The following is a 23240-nucleotide window of genomic DNA, read 5'->3' as shown; positions in this document are numbered from 1 at the left end:
TTAAATGGAAATTAGAGGGCAATGACAGCCCCAATATACATACAATAATAATACATGTGCCTTAAACTGTGCACTCCCCTTTGAAAACTATATACGTATGATCAACCGAAAATCCAAAGCATCTTCCCTGACTGGCTGTGTGTTAGAGCTCTCATGGCACACAAAGGGAATTTGGACTTAAACTCAGTCTCTCAGACGTTTATTTTTGCCACAAACCCATTGAAATATGTTCTGTAGTAGAAAATCTATGTAAAACACATCATTTCATTTTAGTGTGCCTTCTAAACAGAACAAAAAGGGTTTTGTTGCTGCTCTCTTTGCATTTTGCAGAGTTGTAGTTTGTGTATATGGACGTTTTGCTGAGCTCACAAACAGTTGCTGTTTTCTTTGTTTAAAATAAGCTGAGGTAATAAATGTGATTGGCCAGTGCAGACAGAGTTCATACTTATTTTATTAAAGGAATACTATCACGGTAAAGGATGTTTTTCAAAACACATCAGTTAATAGAGCTTCTCCAGCAGAATCCTGCATTGATATCTGTTTTTCAAAAACACAAACAGATTATATTTTTGAAATTTTGAAATTTCACATGGGGCTAGCCCCCTTCATTTCCCAGGGTGCCACAGCCATGTGACCTGTGCTCTGATAAACTTTACTGCTGAGCTGCAAGTTGGAGTGATATCACTCCCCTCCCAGCAGCCGATCAGCAGAACAATGGGAAGGGAGCAAGACAGCAGCTTCCAGTAGATATCAGAATAGCACTCAATAGTAAGAAATCCAAGTCCGGCTTGGGACTCCTCCAGTTACATGGGAGTAGGAGAAACAATTGGTTACCTGAAAGCAGTTCTAATGTGTAGCACGGGCTCCTTATGAAAGCTCAGACTCAGGCACAATGCACTGATATGGCAACAACACACCAATATTACAACTAAAAAAAACTACATTTGTTGGTGTAAGAATAACATTTTAAATGGTGGAGTGAATTATTTGCTATGTATGATGTAGGCATTGATATTCTAAGACAATTTGCAATTGGTCTTCATTTGTACTTTTTTATGGTGTTTTAAGTTGATTAGCTTTTTGTTCAGCAGCCCTGGTTTGGTATTTCAGCAGCTATCTGGTTGCTAGGGTTTCTATTTACCCAAGTAACCAGGCAGTGGTTTGAACAATAGGTTGGAAGGTAAATAGAAGAGTGCCTGCATAGAAAGATAAGGAATAAAAAGTATCAGTAACAGTAAAATTGTAACCTCAAGAACCTTAATTTGGCTGCTGTGGTCAGTGACCCCTATTCGAAAGTTGGAAAGGTTCAGAAGAGGAAGGCACACACAGTTAACAAAAACTATTAAAAAAATGAAAACCAATAGCAAAGTTTCCAGGAATAGGGCATTCTATAACATACTAAAAGGTACCTTAAATGTGAGCCAGTCCCCCTATTGTTAAATCAGTAGCGGTACATCATAGATGGACATGGCCTTAGTAACATCTTAGTAGGAAAAAACATTTTGAACAAATACCCTGCACATCTGGCAACTTTTAAAGGACATGTAAAACCTACATTTTTCTACCATGTATGTAACTTGGGCACATCTCCTATTCAAACCACACCATTTGTACTGCATAAATCCCCCCTGTTTGCCAGCACCATCACATTTTCCTTAAACAGGTAGCAGCTTTTACGCAGCGGCCATGTTTCCTCCGAAATTTACATCTGCAAACAACACAAGTTCGTGCAGTGAATAATGCAGGCTTACAAAGAATTTACTTTGATAAAAAGTTCACTGCTTGGATGAGCACTGTATTGGTTAAGCTGAGCTCAGGAGAGGAGGTTAGGAGAAATATATGTTTCTCCAGCACAGCTGCAGTGAAATTTCTCTGAAAACCAGCAGTGCCACCTCTTCATCGGCTGCCAGACAGGATAGCATGTTTAGTAACCTGAGTTGAGAAGAACTGAGCATGCTCGGTTAGCCAAAGTAAATGGAGGGGTTTGAGCGAATTACAGGAGGAAAAGGAATACTAAGTAATTAAAGGGGAAATCCACCTAAACAACTTTAAGTGATACTGACATTAAAAAACTACTCTTCAAAATATTAAAGTACTTTAAAAATTACTTTAAAGGTCACATTGATCATTTTTAATTAAAATTGCTACTTGAAGTTCCTAAACCTGACTGTCCCTTCTCAACCTGTCAGTTATAGCTTCTAATGCAACAACTGCACAAATTTATCAGCCCCTCATAAAGAAACACAGGGCATCAGATAGGTAAGGTAAAAGCATCGGACAAATACTTTTAAGGCAAAATTATAAATAGCATGCAAAGACAATGCTATGATAGATGTATAATTTTTATAGAAGCTTTTTTTTCAAACAACTTTGCAATATTCATCAGTTAATAAATATGCAGCCTTTTCATGATTTTTTATATAATATGGTTTGGAATCCTCATTCTTTGAGATTCAGGGCTCTGGAATTTGCAGTGTTGCAAGGAGAGCACAGGCACTGGGTAATTTAAGTTCACTCTATATGTCTGTAAAACATTAAATAAAGAACCTACACACCTTTTAGGCTGATGCCACACAGGGGTGATTCTTAGCCTGCGGATAACCGCAGGCCGAGAATCAGCCCTACATTGGCATTAGCCTTTCCCTGTGCCTGTACCCAGAGCCATTGCTTCAGCCCAGGTACGGGCACACAGAGTGGATTTCAGCACTGAAACACGAAAGTATGCATTTTGGTGCAAAAATCTGCTCCCTGTGCCTATAGCTGGGCCGAAATTCGAAGGAGACACTGGTCACTGGTTAGAGATAATTTGCTATATATAAAAGAGTTCAAGAGGCCCCCAGTCATTGCTTACAAGAAAGGGAGGAGTGTGGGTAACTATTTAGTAAGATCAGATTTGGGAACAAACAGTGTACAAAGAGATGATATGAGAAGGAAACAAGGCACATTTCCATGTTACAATTGCAATTGCTGCTCAAATGTACAAGTAGGAGAGGTGATATATCACCCTAGAAAAGGTAATGCAATCAGGTTACGTGGGAGATTCTCGTGTTGCTCAACCTACGTAGTATATGTCATCAAATGCCCGTGTGGGCTAGCGTATGTTGGGCAAACGACGAGAATGTTTCGCAAACGGATAAGAGAACATAAGTCAGCAATTAACACAGGAAAAATAGATCAGGCTGTTGCAGGCCATTTTATTGAATGCGGACACAGAGTGAATCAGCTTAAATTTCAAGTTGTTGAAATAGTTGAGCCAAAAAGGAGAGGAGGAAATAGATTAAAAGAATTACTATATAGAGAGGCTTACTGGATACGTAAACTGGAAACGTTAAGTCCTTTAGGGCTGAATAAAGAATATCACTTAAGACCAATCTTTACATAAAAAAATCTTTTCTCTCTTTCTCCCTTATTCTCCTCTTGTCCTGGTCTTTGTTTTTAATTTCCTTTTTATGTTTTTTAAAATTTATAAGGGTATTGTGTTGCAGTTTAACTAACACTTGAAGATACACATTGATCACTTTATTGTAACACATGAGTGTCTACTTAGCTACACTGCTGTTTGATACATTGTTGTAATATAGGAACATCTCCACTAGATGGTGCACAGGGGATAAAAGGTGCTGTGTGTAATTGCCAATTAGCTTGATAAAAGGTCTTATGTGACCTGAAACGTTGCTGCTGGTGTTGTTTGCCCCAAAAAACTTTGCAATAAAGGCATTTTAATCTACAAAGACAAGAGGTGCTGTTCCTGTTCTTCTGTACCTATAGCCGGGCCAACACAGTGGCTGATGCCAGCTTAGGGGCTTTAGATATACAGGTATAGGACCTGTTATCCTGAATGCTCGGGACTTGGGGCTTTCCAGATAAGGGGTCTTTCTGTAATTTGGATCTCCATGCTTTAAAACTTATAAAAAATAATTTAAACATTAAATAACCCCAATAGGATTGTTTTACCTTTAATAAGGATTAATTATATCTCTAATTATCTTTAATTATATCTCTAACAAAGTACTGTTTTATTATTACAGAGACAAAAGGAAATTATTCTTTTAAAATGTTATTTAATTAAAATGGATTCTGTGAAAGATGGCCTTTCCGTAATTCTGGATTTTGGAGTTTTCTGGATAACAGGTTTTCGGATAACAGGTTTTCAGATAACAGATCCTACATCTGTACTGCTTTATTACAGAAATAAATGAAATCATTTTAATTATTTGATTAAATTATTTGATTGGTTTGAATATTTAATTAAAATGGAGTCTGTAGGAGATGATTTCCAGATAACAGATCCCATACGCTTACATAGTTTCTATAGAGGTGAGGTTAAAGGTTTTATTAACCTTGATCATCTTAGAAGGCAAAGAAACCCTAATTCACTTGGGTGGCAATATGTTTGGAAGACCCCAGGGAAGTTTTCCTCCCACTGGTGCTTCTCCCTGGAAAAACTGTATTCTTCTGTAGCAGTGCATTCATTTTTTGTTCAGCAGCTTTCCATTTGGGAATTTCAGAAGCTATTTGGTTGCAAGGCTAAAATGACCCTAGCAACCAAGCAGTGGTTTAAATAAGAGACTTGAATATGAAAATTGTGGCCTCACACAGCAATAGTTTTTTGCTTTCCAGGGTCAGTAAATACATAAGAAAACAAATAAAATCCCATACATCGTAAAACTCTCCACTTGGAACAATGGGCCCCAGATCTCCAGCTAAGCAGAGTAACTACTTATATCTTGATTTTTCTTTTTTCCAGGGTCAGTGACCCCCATTTGCTAGAAGGAGGGAGAAGTAGCCAAAAAAATGAAAACCAACTGAAAAGTTGCTAAGAACTGGTCATTCTATAACATATTAAAAGTAAACTTAAAGGTGAACCTACCTCTTTAACTAGTGTTCAGGCTGTTCCCACAGCAAGTGTTACAGGGTCCCCCATAGGGACCAACAACACAGTTTGGAGTTTCACTGCATTTTAGCAGCGTGCCAACATTTGCTCATTTGCCGGCTATAAGATTACATTTCATGCAGCAGGGTTATGCTGCAATGTAACACCGTAATGGACTTGGCAAAGTAAATTTATGTCAATGGGTACAAAAAGCCACCTGTTTCTATGCCACTGTGAAATCAGAGTGGCATCTGCATGGATGGATCTGTAGTTGCCTGATGGATCTGTACAGGGACAGCCTGAACGTTCTTTTACCATACAAATATAAAACAATAAATTATCCTGTTAGAGGTTAAAGGAACAGTAAACCAAAAAAATGAATATATTTTGTACTGCTGATCTGCACTGGTAAAAGTTGTGTGTTTGCTTCAGAAACACTGCTATAGCTTAAAAAACAAAGCTGCTGTGTAGCCCTGGGGGTAGCTGTTCAAATTGAAATAGGGCTCTTTGGCACAGATAACATACCGGTAGCTATTAACAGATGAGCTGCATAGATTCTCATTTCACAGAGCTTATCTGTTATCTGCTATGTAACCTGTGCCTTTTCTCCTTTTTCCAGTGTGAATGGCTACCCCCATGGCTACACAGCAGCTTATATGTATAAACTAAAGTAGTGTCTCTGAAGCAAACTTTTGCCAGTGCAGGGCAACACTACATTATATTTTAATTACTGTAAAACATTTTTGGTGTCACTGTTACTTTAAGAAAGCAGACACAACACTACATTTCACTTTATGAAAGCAGAAAAAGTGAATATAAATGAGTGCGCACACTCATGCAACCCAGTGTTTTTGTTAAACTTCCACAGTTTGTAATCTCTGTAAATTCTGAAGGAAGATGTTACAAGAGAGATGTATGCTTTCCTCCTGTCCCCTTTATTACCTCTTCCAGTTATGCAGTCAATAATGACATATACTTATCTGCACTAGGTGTTATTTTTCAAGAAACTGTTCTGCCATTCACTCACCATCAATATGACAATATTATTTAGGACTAGGTTGAAAATTTTTTTTTTATGATTTATGTAGTTGTTCAGGAAAATGCCACTAGATGGCAACAAAGTCCAATAATCCCTTTTATTTTTTGCAAATAAGACTATTGTTCAGTTTGTGAAGGTTTAAGAGGTGAAATGCCAACCTAGGCATTCATTATGGAGATCAAAGCTAACAATTATCAATGTCCTCCCATACGAGCGCCACAGGCAGATGACAGCGCAGCTCTGTCACTAAAGATTTTAATAGCTGCTCAATAGTTGTTTTTTTTTAGATCTGTGAATGCAATTACATTTCATTGTATATACTAAGATGTTTTATGCACAGTTGGGCAACATTTGCCTTCTAGCAGATTTGTTGTTACTGGATTCAAGAGGTGAAATTATTTGCATCTAGTGAAAAGTGTGAAATATTAGACTGTTGCACCATATTTCTGAATAATAAATGAAAATAAAAATCCTTGCTGAGGGTACAATTGAATGGAAAACTGAGGGTACACCTTTGTAAAATTACATATTTAGTTAATATTGCAATTGAGAAGCAGAAAACAACTGCTGCAGGAATCAGTGAGTTTAAAAACAACATAACTGCAAATGTTAATGCACATTTATATTTTATTTCACCAAAATTAAAACAAAGGCACAAAGAAAGTAGAAATAGTGACACATGCAAAATTGTGGACACCCTAGAACAGTGATCCCCAACCAGTGGCTCAGGGGCAACATGTTGCTCACCAACCTCTTGGATGTTACTCCCAGTGTCCCCAAAATGGGTAGTTAATTTTGAATTCCTGGCTTGGTGCCAAGTTTTGGTTGAATAAAAACAAGATTTAGTACCAAATAAAGCCCCTGTAAGCTGATAGTGTGCATAGAGACCCCTAATAGCCAATCTTATCCCTTATTTGGCACCTCCATGAACTTTTATTATGCTTGTGTTGCTCCCCAAGTCTTTTTACATTTGACTATGGCTCACAAGTAAGAAAGGTTGGGACCCTTGCCCTAGAGTGTGCCACTTGGTCCAACCTGCCTACTGTTATGAATTAAGTGGATTATGTCTATTGATGTTGGGGAACGTTTGAGCTAGGTTTGAACAGAGGTGGGCCAAGCTGACTGGGCCCCCTAGACAATAGACTATGGGTAGTCTTTTCTGCCTACCCTAGTTCCGGCCCTGTCTTGAAAGGTGGTGGTAACACTAATCTATGCCCTTATCCTTTCCCGCTTAGATTACTGCAATCTCCTACTAACCGGCCTCCCAGACTCCCACCTCTCTCCCCTGCAATCAATCTTAAACTCTGCTGCCAGGATCCTCCTGATCTCTCCTAAGAGGGATCCTGCTCAGCCTCAATTAAGCTCACTAGCATGGCTGCCTGTCAAGCAAAGGATAGCTTACAAAATCCTTCTGCTGACATTCAAAGCCCTTCACTCCTCTGCTCCTTACTACATTTCTTCACTGGTCTCCCTACATGTTCCTGGTCGTCTCCTCCGCTCCTCTCAGAGCCTCCGTCTCTTTACACCATCCACACCCACTGCGCTCTCTCGTCTTAAACCTTTCTATCTCGCTGCTCCTTACCTCTGGAACTCTATCCCTGAATCCCTCCGTATGGAACACTCACTAACTCTCTTTAAGAAAAAGCTCAGCTGTTACCTTCTGGAGCACTAAGACATTATTTTGCCCAGTCCTGCGCTTAAGGGCAAATGCCCATACCTGATGCACTCTTACCTTCCAGTTTGTGCCTGTATGTTACCCAAACACTTAGATAGTAAGCTCTACGGGGCAGGGACCTCCTTCCTACTGTGTCTCATACCACATGGCACTTATATATATATATATATACATATATGTATTTATTGTATTTATTTATTATATCACTCGTCCTCCCTGTGTGTAATTTTGTATTCTGTAAGACTGTACAGCGCTGCTTACCCTTGTGGCGCTTTATAAATAAAGTTATACATACATACATACTCCAGGGTTCCCATGGCTCCTTGCGTCCCCCAAGCACACCATTCAACTGCTACTGTATGAATTTTTAATCATCAAGCACACATTGTTCCTGGCAACCACAATTATGCTGGAATTATGGTGAAAACACTACACTGTGGCGATTGCATGAGAAATTAGGGCTGATACACTAAAGTGCGTTAATTTTTATTGCACGCTTTTTTGCGTTAAAATAGACGCGAAAATTAACGCGTGATTCACTACAGTATTACCGTGTGTGTTAAGTCGCACATCGTATGCGTTAAATTTTGTGCTAACGCATACGTTCATTCTAACGCATGCATTAATTTGCACGCCAAAATAACACTAACGCATGATTCACAAACACTTAGACGCGCTAAATATCGCATTAGTCTATGCGAAAATTAACACCTACTTGAGGCAGGCGGTAATTATAGAAAAGTACAGTTAATGAGCTTTTGGCAATACAATATGGACTTTGCAGTGTTATTTATTCAAGTCTGTGTTGGCCCTAGAGTGATGCAGCCTCCAGTTTGCAGGGAAATGGTCATTTTCAGTACAGTAATTTTCCGTAAGTATTGGCATGTATGGCTAACATGGCGTGCGTTTTTTCACACGCGGCAACTATTTATACTCGGTGCATGGATTAGCACTCGTTCCGTCAAATACCGCACGAAAATAGTCTTCGCAACTAAAATAACGCAAGCAGTATCGCGCGTAAATTACCGCAAGTATTCTTTTAGTGAATTGTGCGTTGACGCGAACAATTAGACGCGATAAAAAATTTAACGCATGCTATAAATAAAGCATGTTTTAACGCACTTTAATGAATCAGCCCTATTGTATTTTGCACACTGCACTTGTGGTTAGTAAATTATCATATATAAGAGAAACCAATTAACTGAAATGCCAACATTTATATTCTCAGTACATTACTTGTTTGGGAAGGAGGTTAAAGTGCTTTAATTCAAAAAGGTATAGAAAAGGAAATATATATAAGGGTTGATGGCCCTCTAATTGTTTAACTAGTTCAAATGTATCTGAACCATACCATTAACTAAAAATGAGAACTTAGCGGATAGAAAGTAAAGCATTCTGTGAAATTGCTGGATAGTAGACAAAGTAATGAGCGATATTGTGAAACAGGCACATACTGATAGCCCCAAAGTTTGTTACCTAGAAATAGTAAATTTAATACAGATTTTATTAAGCCTAATTTAGTAAAAAAAAAAACTTTTTTTAAAAAAAATTGCTTGAAATAACTTTAAACTGAGCAAAATAAATGCCTTTATGTACCCTTTTCATTGCAGTTTTTATAAAACCTTTTTTTTTCCTCATATTTTTTAGCAGTGTTTTGAAATTTATGAGAGAGATGAAAATAAAAGACAATGAAACCTGTTAACTGGGATGACTATATATTGTGATGAAGATAAACAGATCGTCTTCCCAACATTTTCCCAAGGCTATACTTTTCAAGTATGGGATCTGTTATCCAGAAAGCTTGGGACCTGGGGTTTTTCATATCTGCTAAAATTCTTTTAAATGTTAAACCCAATAGGATTGTTTTGCCACCAATATGTATTTAAGCAAATTAGTTACCGTCAAGTACAAGCTACAGTTTTATTATTACAGAGAAAATGAAATCATTTTTATAATTTATAAATGGACTCTATAGGAAATGGCCTTTTTGTAATCTGGATGTCAGTTTCTAGATATGGGATCCCATACACATACATATGCATGTGAGTTACTGTTATTGGCTGTAGTATTTGAACACAATGGGAAGCATTATCTACATTCTTGTTATAAACAAGGGCGAGTGCTTATTTCATGAAAGGGAGAAAAGATAGCATGCTGCTGACTAAAATGGTACTTTGCCACTGATTTTGTTTTTGTGGGTGGAGTATCCTATGGGAAACCAACGTTGTACTGTTAATACTGCCAGTAGTTTTAAGTATTTTTGTTTCAATTATTTCAATTTTACATTAACACACTGTTTATTCACAAACTGCAGGCCTGAGGAGAAAAGAAAGGGTTTAAAGGGCAAAAATCCCCACTTTAACATTTCCACAGCTTTCTGCTGTTACCCCCACCCTTTATGAACAAAAATGTAGGAAACATGTAAGGGCATATTGTCAGCAATTTTAGCGATATTGAAAAATGAGGAGAAATGTTTGATAGCCTAATGCCATGTTCCATGGTTTTGCCAACAGTTTGGATACGAACTGGAAGAACAGGAGCTTCGTCTCAATGCAAAGAGAATGGCTGAAGCTGTAGCCCAAGTAGCCAGGAGAGTGAATGAGGTGGTAGAAAGTGGAGGGAACCATCTTGGTAAGTTATTACATGTAGATTTTTTTTATTTTGACAATGTAGAAATGTATCATAACTCACATTGCTCAAATGTGTATGAATAATGTGCAAAAACCCAGAAACCATTTACAAACAAAAAAGCTGTATGCATGTACACAGTCATTTATCTTTATATTCAAGAGCAAAACTATTAGCACACATGGCAATTACTTAGTTTAAATGCAGATCAAGCACACTTTATATCAATACAGAGTCACATCAGATCCCACAGTGCCAGTCTCCAAATGCTTGTCTTAAAATACAAGGTGCCATCTTTATACACCCAAATTCCAAATTCATGTTTCTTCACCAAGGACTACATCCATACTGCAATTCTAATATTGATGTCTAAAAGTAAGGCACACCTCTATGCTCACAATTTAAATGGAAGTTAAAATGTAAGGTATTGTTCCCAATGGACCACCATCTTAGAACACTAAACGTTTATTCTTTAATAATATAACAGTCCTCCAAATCAGTTCTTTCATCCATTGAAGTTTTAACAATTATAATAGGTATCAGGAGAGATGAAGAAAAGCCTCAAGAATGGTTTCTAGAACCAGTAGGTAGGACAGCACCGCATTTTTTTTATTGGTAACAGTCGATGAATGTATACCAGTAAGGCTATATATGAGTAGACCAGATGACTTGGTCCAATGTGGAAAATTCTGCTAGTTACTCGGTAAGAATGATTATATATGTTCCAAACAGTATCCAAATGGGTAGAATCATAGTAAGAAACAGATATCTTAAACGGAGAACCTTTCTTTGTGTGGGGGATAAATTAAATCTCACAATGTGATGCAGTAATAAAAATAATATATCAGAACTTCATTATAAGAAATATGTTGCTTGCAGCTCCTCATTCATGCCTAAATTTCAGTTTACCTTAAAGGAGAAGGAAAGGCTAAGTCACTTGGGGCTGCCAAAATGTTAGGCACCCCCAAGTGACTTAGATCGCTTACCTTGTACCCTGGGCTGGTGCCCCTATTAGGAGAAAAAAGCACCAGCCCAGGGTACCTGCAGCAAGCGCTTCCTCTTTCTTCTGCCGGCGAAATCCGTCGTCCGGCGCATGCGCAGTAGAGTAAAAAGCCAACTTTGTTGTTTAAGTTCGGCTTTTCACTCTACTGCGCATGCGTGCACAAGCGAATAGGAAGTAGGAAGCGCTCGCTGCTACCCCGGGCTGGTGCTGTTCTCTCCGTACAGGGGCACCAGCCCAGGGTAAAAGGTAAGCAATCTAAGTCACTTGGGGGTGCCTAACATTTTGGCACCCCCAAGTGACTTAACCTTTCCTTCTCCTTTAACTAGGAAACTTGTACCTTAGATGAAAAAAAAGTCACTTGTGACCCTAGTGTAGGAACTTTTTTTAAAGCCCCCAAACCCCCAAAATCTAATCAGCACCATGTTGATTATAATAGTGACGCTATGAGAGCAAGTATTTTTTGCTTTTTTCTGGCTTTCAGTTTCTTTATATTGTCAGTTCTGTTTGATGTGGCACGTGTGATGTCACTCGTACAGAAGTGACATCACACGCACATGGTGTCACTTCTGCAATCTGGGGGCATATTTAGGTCCAGTGCCTAGGGTGCCTAACTTCATTGAGACTGGTGGAGCACAGCGGATGCGGATTGCAGAGTGAGCACCACATCACGTCACGTCTGATTTTTGCAGCCAACCGAAGGCTGCTTGTGAAGGTGGCCACACACGAGGCGATTTGTTCAATCCGCCACTAACGTTCAGGGCTTAAACGCAGATAAGGAGGTAGAAACAATAGGATTTCTACCTCTTTCCGCCGATTCAGCGCTGAAGGCAGATTTTGCTCAGGTGCCTTCTATGGCGCCCGATCAAAATCTTTTAACCCGCCCGATCGGCGAGTCAACCGGTATCAGCAGCCTCCTGCAATATCGGTCGACTCGGCATACACGCACCGAATATCGTACGAAACAAGGTTTTGTACAATATTATCTGTGCGTGTATGGCCAGCTTTAGGAGAATAATAGCAAAGGAATGGCTACTCCACCACTCTTCAGTCAGTACAGAGTGTGGGAAGGGGACTTTTTTTAGGGTATTTCAAGCTGAAAGTTAAAGCAAAGGGATGAATCCTGGCAAGCAATGAAGGGGAGGAGGGCTTAAGGCTGGCCTGCTTGCATGAACACCCCCCCCAGTCCCCACACTGGAGGCCTGCAGGTTGGATGTGGCCCTCCAAAGGATTTTAATGGCTGCCAGTCTAATAATAGCAGAAGACTAAATAATTGCAAGCTGCCACCACAGTCAAAGAAATATTATTTCACATATAACCGCTAGTTTTAGTAATACAAATGTAATTATAATTAATAACACATTCAATAATATTAAAGTTATTTGGAAATATAATTGCTACTGAAAACAGCTCCTGTCTGTGCTTTACTATTCTCTGCACTACTGTTTTTGACAACATGTACAATGGAAACAATGTAGCAATAGCCTACATGCTTCCATCCAAGACTCTAGTTTCCACTATGCCAACAAAATTCAGCTTGCTTTAAAATATTCATTTCATGCCAAAAGTACATTTGAACAGATCCCTGTAAAATATGTGGAATACCTTGTATGATTATGTTGGCCCTATATGAACAAACTATTATTTATTAATGTGTAAACCTGCATGCTTCCTTACACGCAAAGCCCTGCAGCTTTGTTATGTTTCTTGGCTTTTTTACTTGCCTGCTTTCACTTCAGTCATGAATAATTAGGGCAAATATACACAATTAATGACCTAGGTTCCGTTTCAGGTGCCTGGGAATGTGCAGTAGACATGCTAAGGTTATACTGTGCAGGAGCTTAATATTATTGTTTGTTCATATGAATGGAATTGCCTTGGTTCCTAGTTCAAGTTTAGTTATATTTCATCAGTCTTGCAGTGTACATATTTCATCAAATTATTACAGAACTAAAACGCCAACACAAAATATAAAAGGGAAAGTGTGGGGCAAGAGAAGTGAATTCTTAGAGTGCCTGAAGCTGTGTCAGTTTATTCTGATGAATGATCCTTATGCAAGCAGTGCCATTCACTGGCCAAAACATAATGAAAATGCATGCATGGCATTAGCAAACAGTAATTCTGAACTCATGGGGGAGTATTTGTACAAAAAAATATTGTTTTCTAAATGCATAATTGATGAAATTAATACTGTGTTAAACTTTCTATTACTCACTAAAGTTATTTTCATAATTCACTTCAGACAGATTATTAAATGGGCACTGACACCTTAATTACCCTGATTAATTGTCTACTGTTAAAGGTACACTCTGGAACATTAAGAGCGCTGTGACCAAATGCTATTTCTATGTATAAGTTATTCAAGATGCTGAAGTGAGTAAAAATGTGAAGGTCGGCGTATAAACACACAGATATTTATATTTATCATCCTTATACTGTACCTCTCATGCCCCATCTGCCCTTCAGAGAAACCTGTCAGATTCCCCGCAGTTTGTATCTTTTATATTAGTAAACCAATGCACAACAAATGCCATGGAGGGATATCACCACAGTTAGGGAACCATTGCCATGTGGTCAACAGATGCTGATGCAGGTACTGGATGGGAAGAGAGTAGTTTTTGAATAACTTAAGTAAGTAACTTTGATGGTTTGCCAGAGGTCAGAAGCAGGGCCCTGAGCTCTTAACATTTGACAGTCATAACATTATACTAACATAACAATAACTAGTCAGTATTATTTCATTAAAATAGTAAAAATAATGAATGTGCTAATAAGTCAGTAATTGTGGGGTCAGTGACGTAAGTTGTTTTAAAATAACGTACGTTTTTGCATAAGTTATGTAAATTGCGACGCGTAGGGGGTCTCAATGATGTTGCTGTGAGGCCCAATAACCAGTCATTCCCCTGTTGCAAAGTTAATGTAGAAGATACTGATATAATTTAGTAAATGGATCCCAATATAAACAGCTGGTGTTACTCTATACTAAGTAGTTCATATAAATAGTTAAAATGAATAATTTATGTATTAATAAGTCAAGTTAATGTATCAATCAGTTCATTGGGGGCAGTGAAATTTACCTTAAGTTTTTTAATTCATTGGTGGTCAGTGGAGTTTGTCCCTGCAAAGCTTGTCTGCATTGTCTTTTGCTTGATACCTGGGGTCATGTAAACTACATACAAAATATTGATTTAGAGACCAGGACCAGACTGGTTGGGGCAGTTTGGACCTCTATGTCAGGGCCTGTTTTGAATCACAGGGCCTGGAGACCACTATACTATATGTTCTCTTCCAGCTACAGTCTGACCTGTTAAGATATTGGAGGTCATCTCTATATCTCTGCTGTAGCTAATGCTACATGTTATAGTAAGACAGAAGCCTATGCACTTACATGAAGGCTACCATTATTTACTTTACCCTGACCTTGTAACAATTGCAGGCCAAAGCCAATCCACTGTTGAAGCAAAGGACATCTGCTAAACTTTGACAGAGGATAGAACTTAGAACTGTAGGGGCATACAATTTAAGCTACTACAGTTATTCTGTTAATAAGGTAGTGATTTGGGTTGTGGTTATGAAGACCAAGTGATGGATGTATAACGCAGGCTTCTTTATATACTACTATGTAACATCCTAAAATATTATGGACTTGGAAAGGAAAATGTTGGGAGATCTGCAATGGAACTTGTCCTTCTGTAAACACGTTTACATATTATGTAATAGCATTTACCTCAAGGTGCTGAAGATATTTAGATCTCCAAAATAGTGAGGACATTTTAAGGGTGGGTTTGGCTGGTGGTACTGCAGGCAGCAGCTATGTAGTTGCTTGTTGGACCTCCCTTGCTCAGGCTTCCTTTTCTCCATTCCCAGGGACTCTTATCTCTGTAACCTGTGTTGTGCAATATACATACAAAATATTGATATAGGGACCACTGTACTATCACATGTTCTCTTCCTGAAAATAAGAACCCCTTGCAACAACCCCTCATATTTATAGTAGTGTCTTTCATGCATATAAGCTTGAGAATCTTCTTGACATGCCATATAATGCATATTTGCAAAGGAACAGTAGGCTACTTTTCTGAAGGCCTCTCTGCACTGTGGTCTGAAAACGGTTAAGTTAACATTAAATAGCTATAAAATTGATATGTTGGGTTATGTACACCAGGGAGGATTAAAAAGTTGTCTCTGCTATGATGTTTTCTTCTTACTGGGATAAACGTTGGCACTGAACAATATACATTTTTCATTGTTTTCTCTGTAATGTTTGGAATGAGAGGGTTATCTTAACATAGACATTCCCCCTGCATATTTAATCTTCTTTTTTTAAAAGTAAAAGTTTGGCATCTCATCACTCATAATTAATGGAAACTCTAACAAGATGCCTCTGACTTAATCAGTTTTGCCATGGCAAAAAGAACACAATGAAACCTCCTAATTAGCCTGATTCATAATTAAGAGATAATAGTAAAAATCCAATAATTACCTCTTCATTTACTGTAAAGAAATGAACAGAAAGTCACAAAGTTCTATAGGTTATTATAATTGTGTATCATTTGTGCAGGTTCCTGCTGATTAGAAAATAAATGAGCGAATGGCTTGGATTTTACCTTGTATAAAGTGCATCATTGCAGAGGTAATATAATGACCAATGTTCCTGTTCTTCAGAGGTTCTAAGATAAATCTCTGTAGCTTTAGATATTTTGCAAGCTATTAACTAGATATCAGCTAGCATTTTAAAGCACATCTTAGATAGTGATAATGAGCAGGGGTGATTGTTTTGCTGTTTTATAGGCCAGTAAAGAGATAATACTATCAATATTCCTTCTTTTAATTTCATTCCATATTTTGCACTCATTTTCTGTTTATTATATCAGCTGAGTTATTCAGAAACATGCACTGTTTGCCCTTCTCCTGTAATACATAGTTAGTTGAATATTTGCTCTCATTTTTGTTTCTGCACAAAATTAGTTGAAGCTTTCTGCTAAATGGTTGGAGTAGGTTACAGGTCTAGGGTAAATTTTACCCTTGTTTCTTTTAATCCACGAGGCCAGTACCTGCCTGAATGGGTAATACAGACTGCAATATTTGCTGCAGGAATGGTCTGGGACTGTTTCATGGTGAGAGCTAGAGTCTCTGGTTCTACTTGTTTTTGTGGCATTAGGGGAAGGTCCTTTTCTTATTTCAGGGCAATAATTTTACAAAAAGTGAACAGAACTGGCTTGCTAAAATGGATATAGAAGAACTTGACCCGGAGCTACAGGAGTAAAGGAAGAGCAGCAACCCCACACAAACTAGCTAAACAAGAACCATTCCAGCACATGGGAAAATTGCAAAAGTGAATAAATCTCTGTTTTTAATTGTTCCAAGCCAAACGTTGAAATTTTGTACTGTTTGGCTGTGGGGGTAACTCCCATCTGCTATGTGACAACCCCTATGTTGGGCCTAAAAATCATTGGGCCCTCCCCAAAGCTATTATACCATTCTTCCCCCACCCCCATGTTGGCCCAATCTTTAGCCCATAATAATTACAATACAAGTAACAGTCTGCAAGTGTTGCACTTGCTATAGATTGTCTCTGTGGGACCTCTCCCTTTGAATGGCAAGTTCCCTTGATTCTGAAGCTATGATTTTGAGCTTCTTTCTCATCTGCTAGGGCTCATGACACATATTAAGGCCAGGCCCGGACTGGGATTCAAAATAGGCCCTGGCATTTCTGGCACACAGAGGAGCCAACGGCCCCTCTACCAGACCACTAAATAGTCACTGTCTATGGCATCTTACAGCAGCCCCTCTGGCATTTGCCAGAACCACAGATTGCCAGTCTAGGACTGGGCAAGGCATTCTTTTATATTCCGTAATTCCCACAGCTATGTAAATTGTGCTCTAATATTCTTTCATCTAATTGCACATGGAGCTGGAGAAAAGCTGATGTTTTCTCATGTCCGTGCACTGACAGGGATGGCATCGGCCTGTGTGCAGAATCATGGACAGGATGTCGGCGAAAAAAAGGCATAGTTGTGCAACAATCTCTACTCCATGTTTCTGCACAAGGCCAATACAGGTGCCATTAGCCTTAGGATTAGTATTGTCGCCTGCAGGAAATTATGCTCCCCTGAATAATAAAGCACCTAAAATACAGTGGAGTTGTGTCATATGCGAATTGCACAGGCAAAATAACTTCTTCTGTAATCATGAAAAAAGGCATTTTTGCACAATTACGCTAGAAGTCAGTTATACCCACAGCAAATAAAATAGGGTGCAATTCAAAGGAATATTTGGGCACTTCATTGCCGGTGTATGGTACAATTTGCCATATGCCATTGCTATAAGGGCTACAGCACATGGGATGATGAGATGGTTAGACTAGTTGTGCTGTAAGGGAAAACCAGTAGATTATAATGGCCCTTTCTGCTTTTCTTATTAGCCCTTGACAGAACCCTTGGAGCCACAATAATATTTGCAGTTTTAACATTTCCAGCGGTTTGTTGTTACTAATAGTTACTGTACACATGATACTAAGAACATTGGTTTTTTTTAAAGGGGAACTCTGGCTTCCAAATCAAAATGATCTAAAGCGGCCCCACACAACACAGATACCCCTAATACACCTATCACTGTAATCTGTTCCTGGCAGGGGAGAAGGAACTAAAATAGTGATGTTACAAATTGTAATAAGGCATGGAGTTCCCCTTTAATATTTCTGTAATTTGTAGAATAAATACCGACTAGGTTGACATCAGAAGAAATTGGATAGGCAGGATTTCTTTTAATCTATAAATCTACTGCTCTGGAAAGAGTGATACTTCTGGCTGTAAATTTTCGATAGTAGTAATGCCTTGCATATACACGTACGCTAATTACCACAGTTAGTCCCCTGATGCCTTTAGTTCATTTTTATCTTGTAGTACAATCCAACAAATTAAATAAGTGCCTGGCATTTTGTAAGGGACACAAAACCTGGTCATGTATGTAACCTTGTCTTCTATACTGAGAAGATGCTTTGCACCATAGAAAGATATTTTTTCTTTGTATAAATGGGATCAAAATTATTGTCTTCACATTTGTTTCTCCAGATATTTTGCCTGATTATCCAAATAAGCAGTTTGGTATATCTCATGTTGTAAATGTGCCTTAATCCCATATCACCAGAAAAGGTTAAATACTGATATTTGAAGGGTGCTTTGGGGTCCAGTCACTTACACCACGTTACACCACGTACACCAAGTTACACCACGGACATATATTTTATATTGGCAGCAGTAAAAAAGGGAACACAGATGTGAATCTGCTGCTGAGTTACAGCACTGCTCTGTTGGCTAGTGAGCCCATCCCCTTACCCTTGTGCATGCCTGCACTACCTACGCACTTGGGATGGCACAGGTGTTTCACACCAGGGGTCAGTGTGGGCCCTCAGTAAACTGCATAATTTTCCTGTCAGTATCAGCCTTATGTTTTTATAATACACGGACTGTAAAGGTAATTTTGGTCGGAACTTTATTTGTCATACATATAAATTAACAATTTCAATTAATAAAAGTCACTGTCTTATTGTATAATTGAGCTTTTCCCAGTAAGGAATAGTTCTGCTAATCTATCACTACCTAATACCGTCAAAAGGCAGAAGGTATAATTGCTATCCAAGTCCTGACTGTCTGCTGCTTCCTTAAATTACATTTGATTGCTTCTTCTTTCAGCACTGAGCTAAAGGGCCCATCATTCCTTCCTCTCTTCAATTATAAACCAGTATCCACTGACCGTAGCTCATGATTCAGGAAAGCAAATGGGCAATATGAGAAATGCAGGTGATGAAAATTTTACAGCTGTAGAATAGTATCAATTCCACCTTCATTCACTGACACATAATATTATTTTTTAGGGCAATTTTTTATATAACATTGCCATATAGAAATTATCAGAGAAGCTACTTAATTAAACATAATGTCTTATTCTAATGTGTATACAGAGATGTATATGCTTACATTTGTATACATAAACGGGTATACACGCATGCTCACTCGCTTAAGAACAAAAGTTTAATCAGATGCCCTGTGATTTATTTTAGGGATGCACCGAATACAGGATTCGGTTCACGATTTGGCAGAGATTCTGCCTTTTCCAGCAGGATTCAGATTTGGCCAAATTCATGTACCTGGCCAGACTGAATCCAGATCCTTAAAATCAGGTGACTTTTTATCATATAAACACAGAAGTTGACATTTTTTTCATCGCTCACTGCATGCATGGTTCTCTTCCGTCGCCAAATTCGCATATTTACATTAGGATTATGATTCGGTTCAGTATTTGGCCGAGTCTTTCTCAAGTATTCAGGGTTTGGCCGAATACCAAAATAGTGGATTCAGTGCATCCTTAATTTTTTTGCCTTTCTATTCTGCCTCTACCCTACCCTGTAACTAGAAGATTCCTGGTCCCCAGATGCATAAACAAATTCAGACACATTTCAGACACAGTGGGGACATGTTTGGGCGTAGTTGGGGTGGAATTGGAGGGGCATAGCCTGAATTTTCCAGTTGTCAACTTACCAATTATCTCTCAGCCACTGTGCCGGGGCTTTTTGGAAAGCGTGGCTGAGTGGAATTGGGTTTGGCCTGCATTGGCTATTAATTTCATTACTGCTGTTGCCCAATTTATATGTTTGCTTTTGTTTTCTGACTGTTTAAATTTAATTGCTGTTTGGTTACTTTAGGCACCATCACTAGTGTTATTTATCTTCGGTGTTAGAAAACCAGCCCTGTTTGCCCAGTAAACTAAAACAACCAATCAGATTTGTTTTCAAACAGCTGACTAGTAAATGCAAGCTGCAAGTTGGTTGCTAAGGGTTACTAGGCTATAAGCAAACTTTGAACATTTTGTTACATTCACCTGTCTATGTCATATATGTGAGATAAGGGTATTGGTCATGCCTCAGTAACTCAGAGGCTTTGTGGTCTGGGGAGGAGATATATCTGTGACTGACAAGGCCAGAACAGTTATTTGGGATCTAGTAACCCATAGCAACCAACTTGCAGTTTGCATTTACTAGTCAGCTGGTTGAAACAAGCAGGACTGGTTTACTAACACAGGAGATAAACATCACTAGTGGTGTTGTGTAAGGGCAAAGGCTAAAGCCCCATGGAAAGATAAGATAAATCTCTGCTACCAAAGGCTCTGAAATGCCTTTCCACTGGCACCAAAGGGAATTGCCGGTGTAAAAGCCTTCGCATCACTTCTGCTTTCTGAAGTCACAAGTAGTTGCCTGCAGGAGGAAACTTCGAGCCGTTATGGAAAGCTGAAGCAATGCATGGGCCTTTCCACTGGCGATTCATTGTTTTACCTTGCCTGCACTTGTGTTGGCGGATATCGGCAAAGAAATGACTGAGTTCAAGTTTCAGCCTAAGCAATCATACAACAATTAGATTGAAAAATAACTGCAATACTTGATCGCTGCTGCCATTACATTTTTTATAGTGTTTTTTAGATTTACATAAAAAAATAATAGCATGTAACACCAGGTCTAACATTGCCTAAAGTTAGTTCTACAGAAGGCAGAAATGCTAAGGTTACTAGATCATGTGAGAAAAAAGGGATGCTGTATGTAAAGGTAAAGGTTTGTCTGTTTGGGGCTATGTTCTTTATGTGCTGGGGCATGGCATTAACATAAGCAAAAAGACTTCTTAGAGACCATATCCAGTAGAAGAACAACAACTGCTATTGGTTAAAAAAAACACATGGTTTTAGACTGCATCTGCTCTGTACATCAGAGGCCTCAACTTGCACTGTTATTTCATGGGACCACTTTCATTTGGACAAATGATCAAATTCAGTGAAACCTCAGTCCCCAAATCCAACCCAACAATCTATACAGCCATACAGATTTTGGCATTTCATAGGCTACCTTAAAATGCAGCAAACACATACCTAGGGATTTTCAAAGGTGTGAAACCTTAGTCTGACCCCAAAATCACACACCTTGCCATCTGACCAATTAGACTGCAGTTCCATAATATCAGAGAAGCACATAGCAGCGCACTGTGGCAAATACAAAACCTGTTCTGGTGTTTTCATGGATGCCGAGCTTGGTTATGTGATTAAAGCTGGCCATACATGTACCAATTTTCAGACCGCGTGTGGACTCCAGGTTTTTGCTCTGATAATTTTCGTACCATGGCTATCGGCCAGGTTAGAAAATTTTGGTCTGCTACTGAAAAAATCTGCGCATGTATTTTGTATTGGACAATATACTTGGCGGACTTAAAATGGAAGTCATTTTTGTAAGATTGGTGTTTGCCAACTATGTCATGTTCAGAATATCCTCCGATTTGTATTTTAAGGGCTTTATCCTACAATTTTAATCTGAATGTTTCAGATTGTTACATTTAAATGTATAACCGATATCCAAACATTTGTCAGAAGACTAAAATCTGAACATGTGTGGCCAGCGTAATTTGCCTGCAAACCTGATTGGCTTTCAAGGCAATGCTGGGTACCTACCTGCCTACCTAGCTAACCAAAGACATTGTAGATATTCATAGTAAACACAAAATTAAAAATGCAACCAATTGATTAATTATGTACTTATATACTAAGTAGTTTACCTTTAAGTATGTTATAGAATAGCATAATCGTAATGAATAATAAAAAAAGAAGACCGGTTGCAAATTGTCTCAGAATCCAACACTCTACATTATAATAAAAGTTAATTTACGTGAACTACCCCTTTAAATACAGTTTATTTCTATTAATGTTTTCTTTTTTGACCATGCTAATTAAAAAATATTTTTCCAAACTTTGTTGCTGTATAACACCTTATTGCTAAGCATAACATGTTATTTTATTTCAGCTGCATTAGAAAACATTAGTAATTAAGTTTATTGGGTATTACAGTAGAGGCTTAAGCATGGCTTGCTTAATTTTTCCTGAATTTGCTAACCAAAAAGGGAGGATAAATTAATTACATTCAGATGGGGATTTGTTTCTAAAAGTAAAATGTATAAGTCATCTCCTGCACATAACAGTAGACCTTGGGATTACATAATTTATTAAGAGTTGCTAGCATTATTCCTTAGGAATAGCAATGAGAACTGGTGTGACCAGGGACTCCAGTGTTCTTCACAGTAGCACCAGATAAATAATAATTAGAGTTTTTTTTTCTTAATCAGAGGGATTTAGTTCTCGCTGAGCTTATTTAAAGTGAATTTATAACAGAATTGTGCCTAACCTAATCCTTCCAAATCCTTTTGCTTGTAATTCAGGGGGACTTCTTCATAATTACCCTTGATCTGAATGTGGACATAATAGTGCCTGCTTAGTGTTAAAGTTTGATCAAGGCACCATCAGTTGCTGCGTGAGGCAGAAATAAGTCTTTTGAAATAAAGGGCATAAGTCAGTATATCTGAACTATCGAAATTGATTGCGTCTGGTTGTTGTTTGTAAATAGCAGAAGCTTCAGGGTTCCTGTCAGGAACTCCCTGGTCTTAAACCTGGGACCTGTTATGTACTGGTCACTGCTCCTCCTGCTTGAGCCACAGGAGGCAGTGAGATTTGAGACTGGTTGATAATCATGATGACTCTTCCCCCCTGTTAGTTTTCCATTTGGCCACACCCCTAATCCAGTTTCTTTCTTGCTATACCCTGTTGCTGGGTCATTGGCCATTCTGCCTAGTTTAAGCCTTGTGATACTGAGTTTCTGTTTTTCCAGTTCCTGTCCTAATTCCGAGTTCCTGTCCTGAGAATCCTGCCCTGTAAGTTTTTGTCCTGCCCTGTCCTTGTTCCCTCCGATTTGACCTTGGCCTGTTACCTGGACCCTTGTTGTCTGCCTCCCACCCCTGACTCTCTGCCTGGTTATACCGACCAGCCCTGATCCTTTCCCTGTTTCATTGGTTTGCCTATTCCATATTTTTCATTTTCTTTGTTATTAAATTTTGTTAAAACCTGCAGTTCTTGTAAGCAGTTTGTTAACTTAGCACATAGGCTCCTTACAAACCAGCAACACAGCTAGATAAGTGCCTTTAATTAATGGGATTTCATA

The 23240-nt window shown here is 38.6% G+C and overlaps 1 protein-coding gene across 1 annotated transcript in view; it reads left to right on the top strand.

Moving 5' to 3' along the window:
- The window catches only part of lrrc20 (leucine rich repeat containing 20), a 114142-nt gene that overhangs the window by 7491 nt on the left and 83411 nt on the right, over positions 1-23240 (top strand). The window contains exon 2 of the mRNA NM_001011063.1: positions 10101-10218. Within this exon, the coding sequence (NP_001011063.1) occupies positions 10149-10218 (70 nt within the window). The 5' untranslated portion in view covers positions 10101-10148. The remainder of the gene's footprint in view (positions 1-10100; positions 10219-23240) is intronic.

This window comes from Xenopus tropicalis, chromosome 7 (assembly GCF_000004195.4).
Source record: "Xenopus tropicalis strain Nigerian chromosome 7, UCB_Xtro_10.0, whole genome shotgun sequence".
In the NCBI taxonomy this organism is placed as follows: domain Eukaryota; kingdom Metazoa; phylum Chordata; class Amphibia; order Anura; family Pipidae; genus Xenopus; species Xenopus tropicalis.
This window is presented reverse-complemented; position numbering and strand designations above follow the sequence as displayed.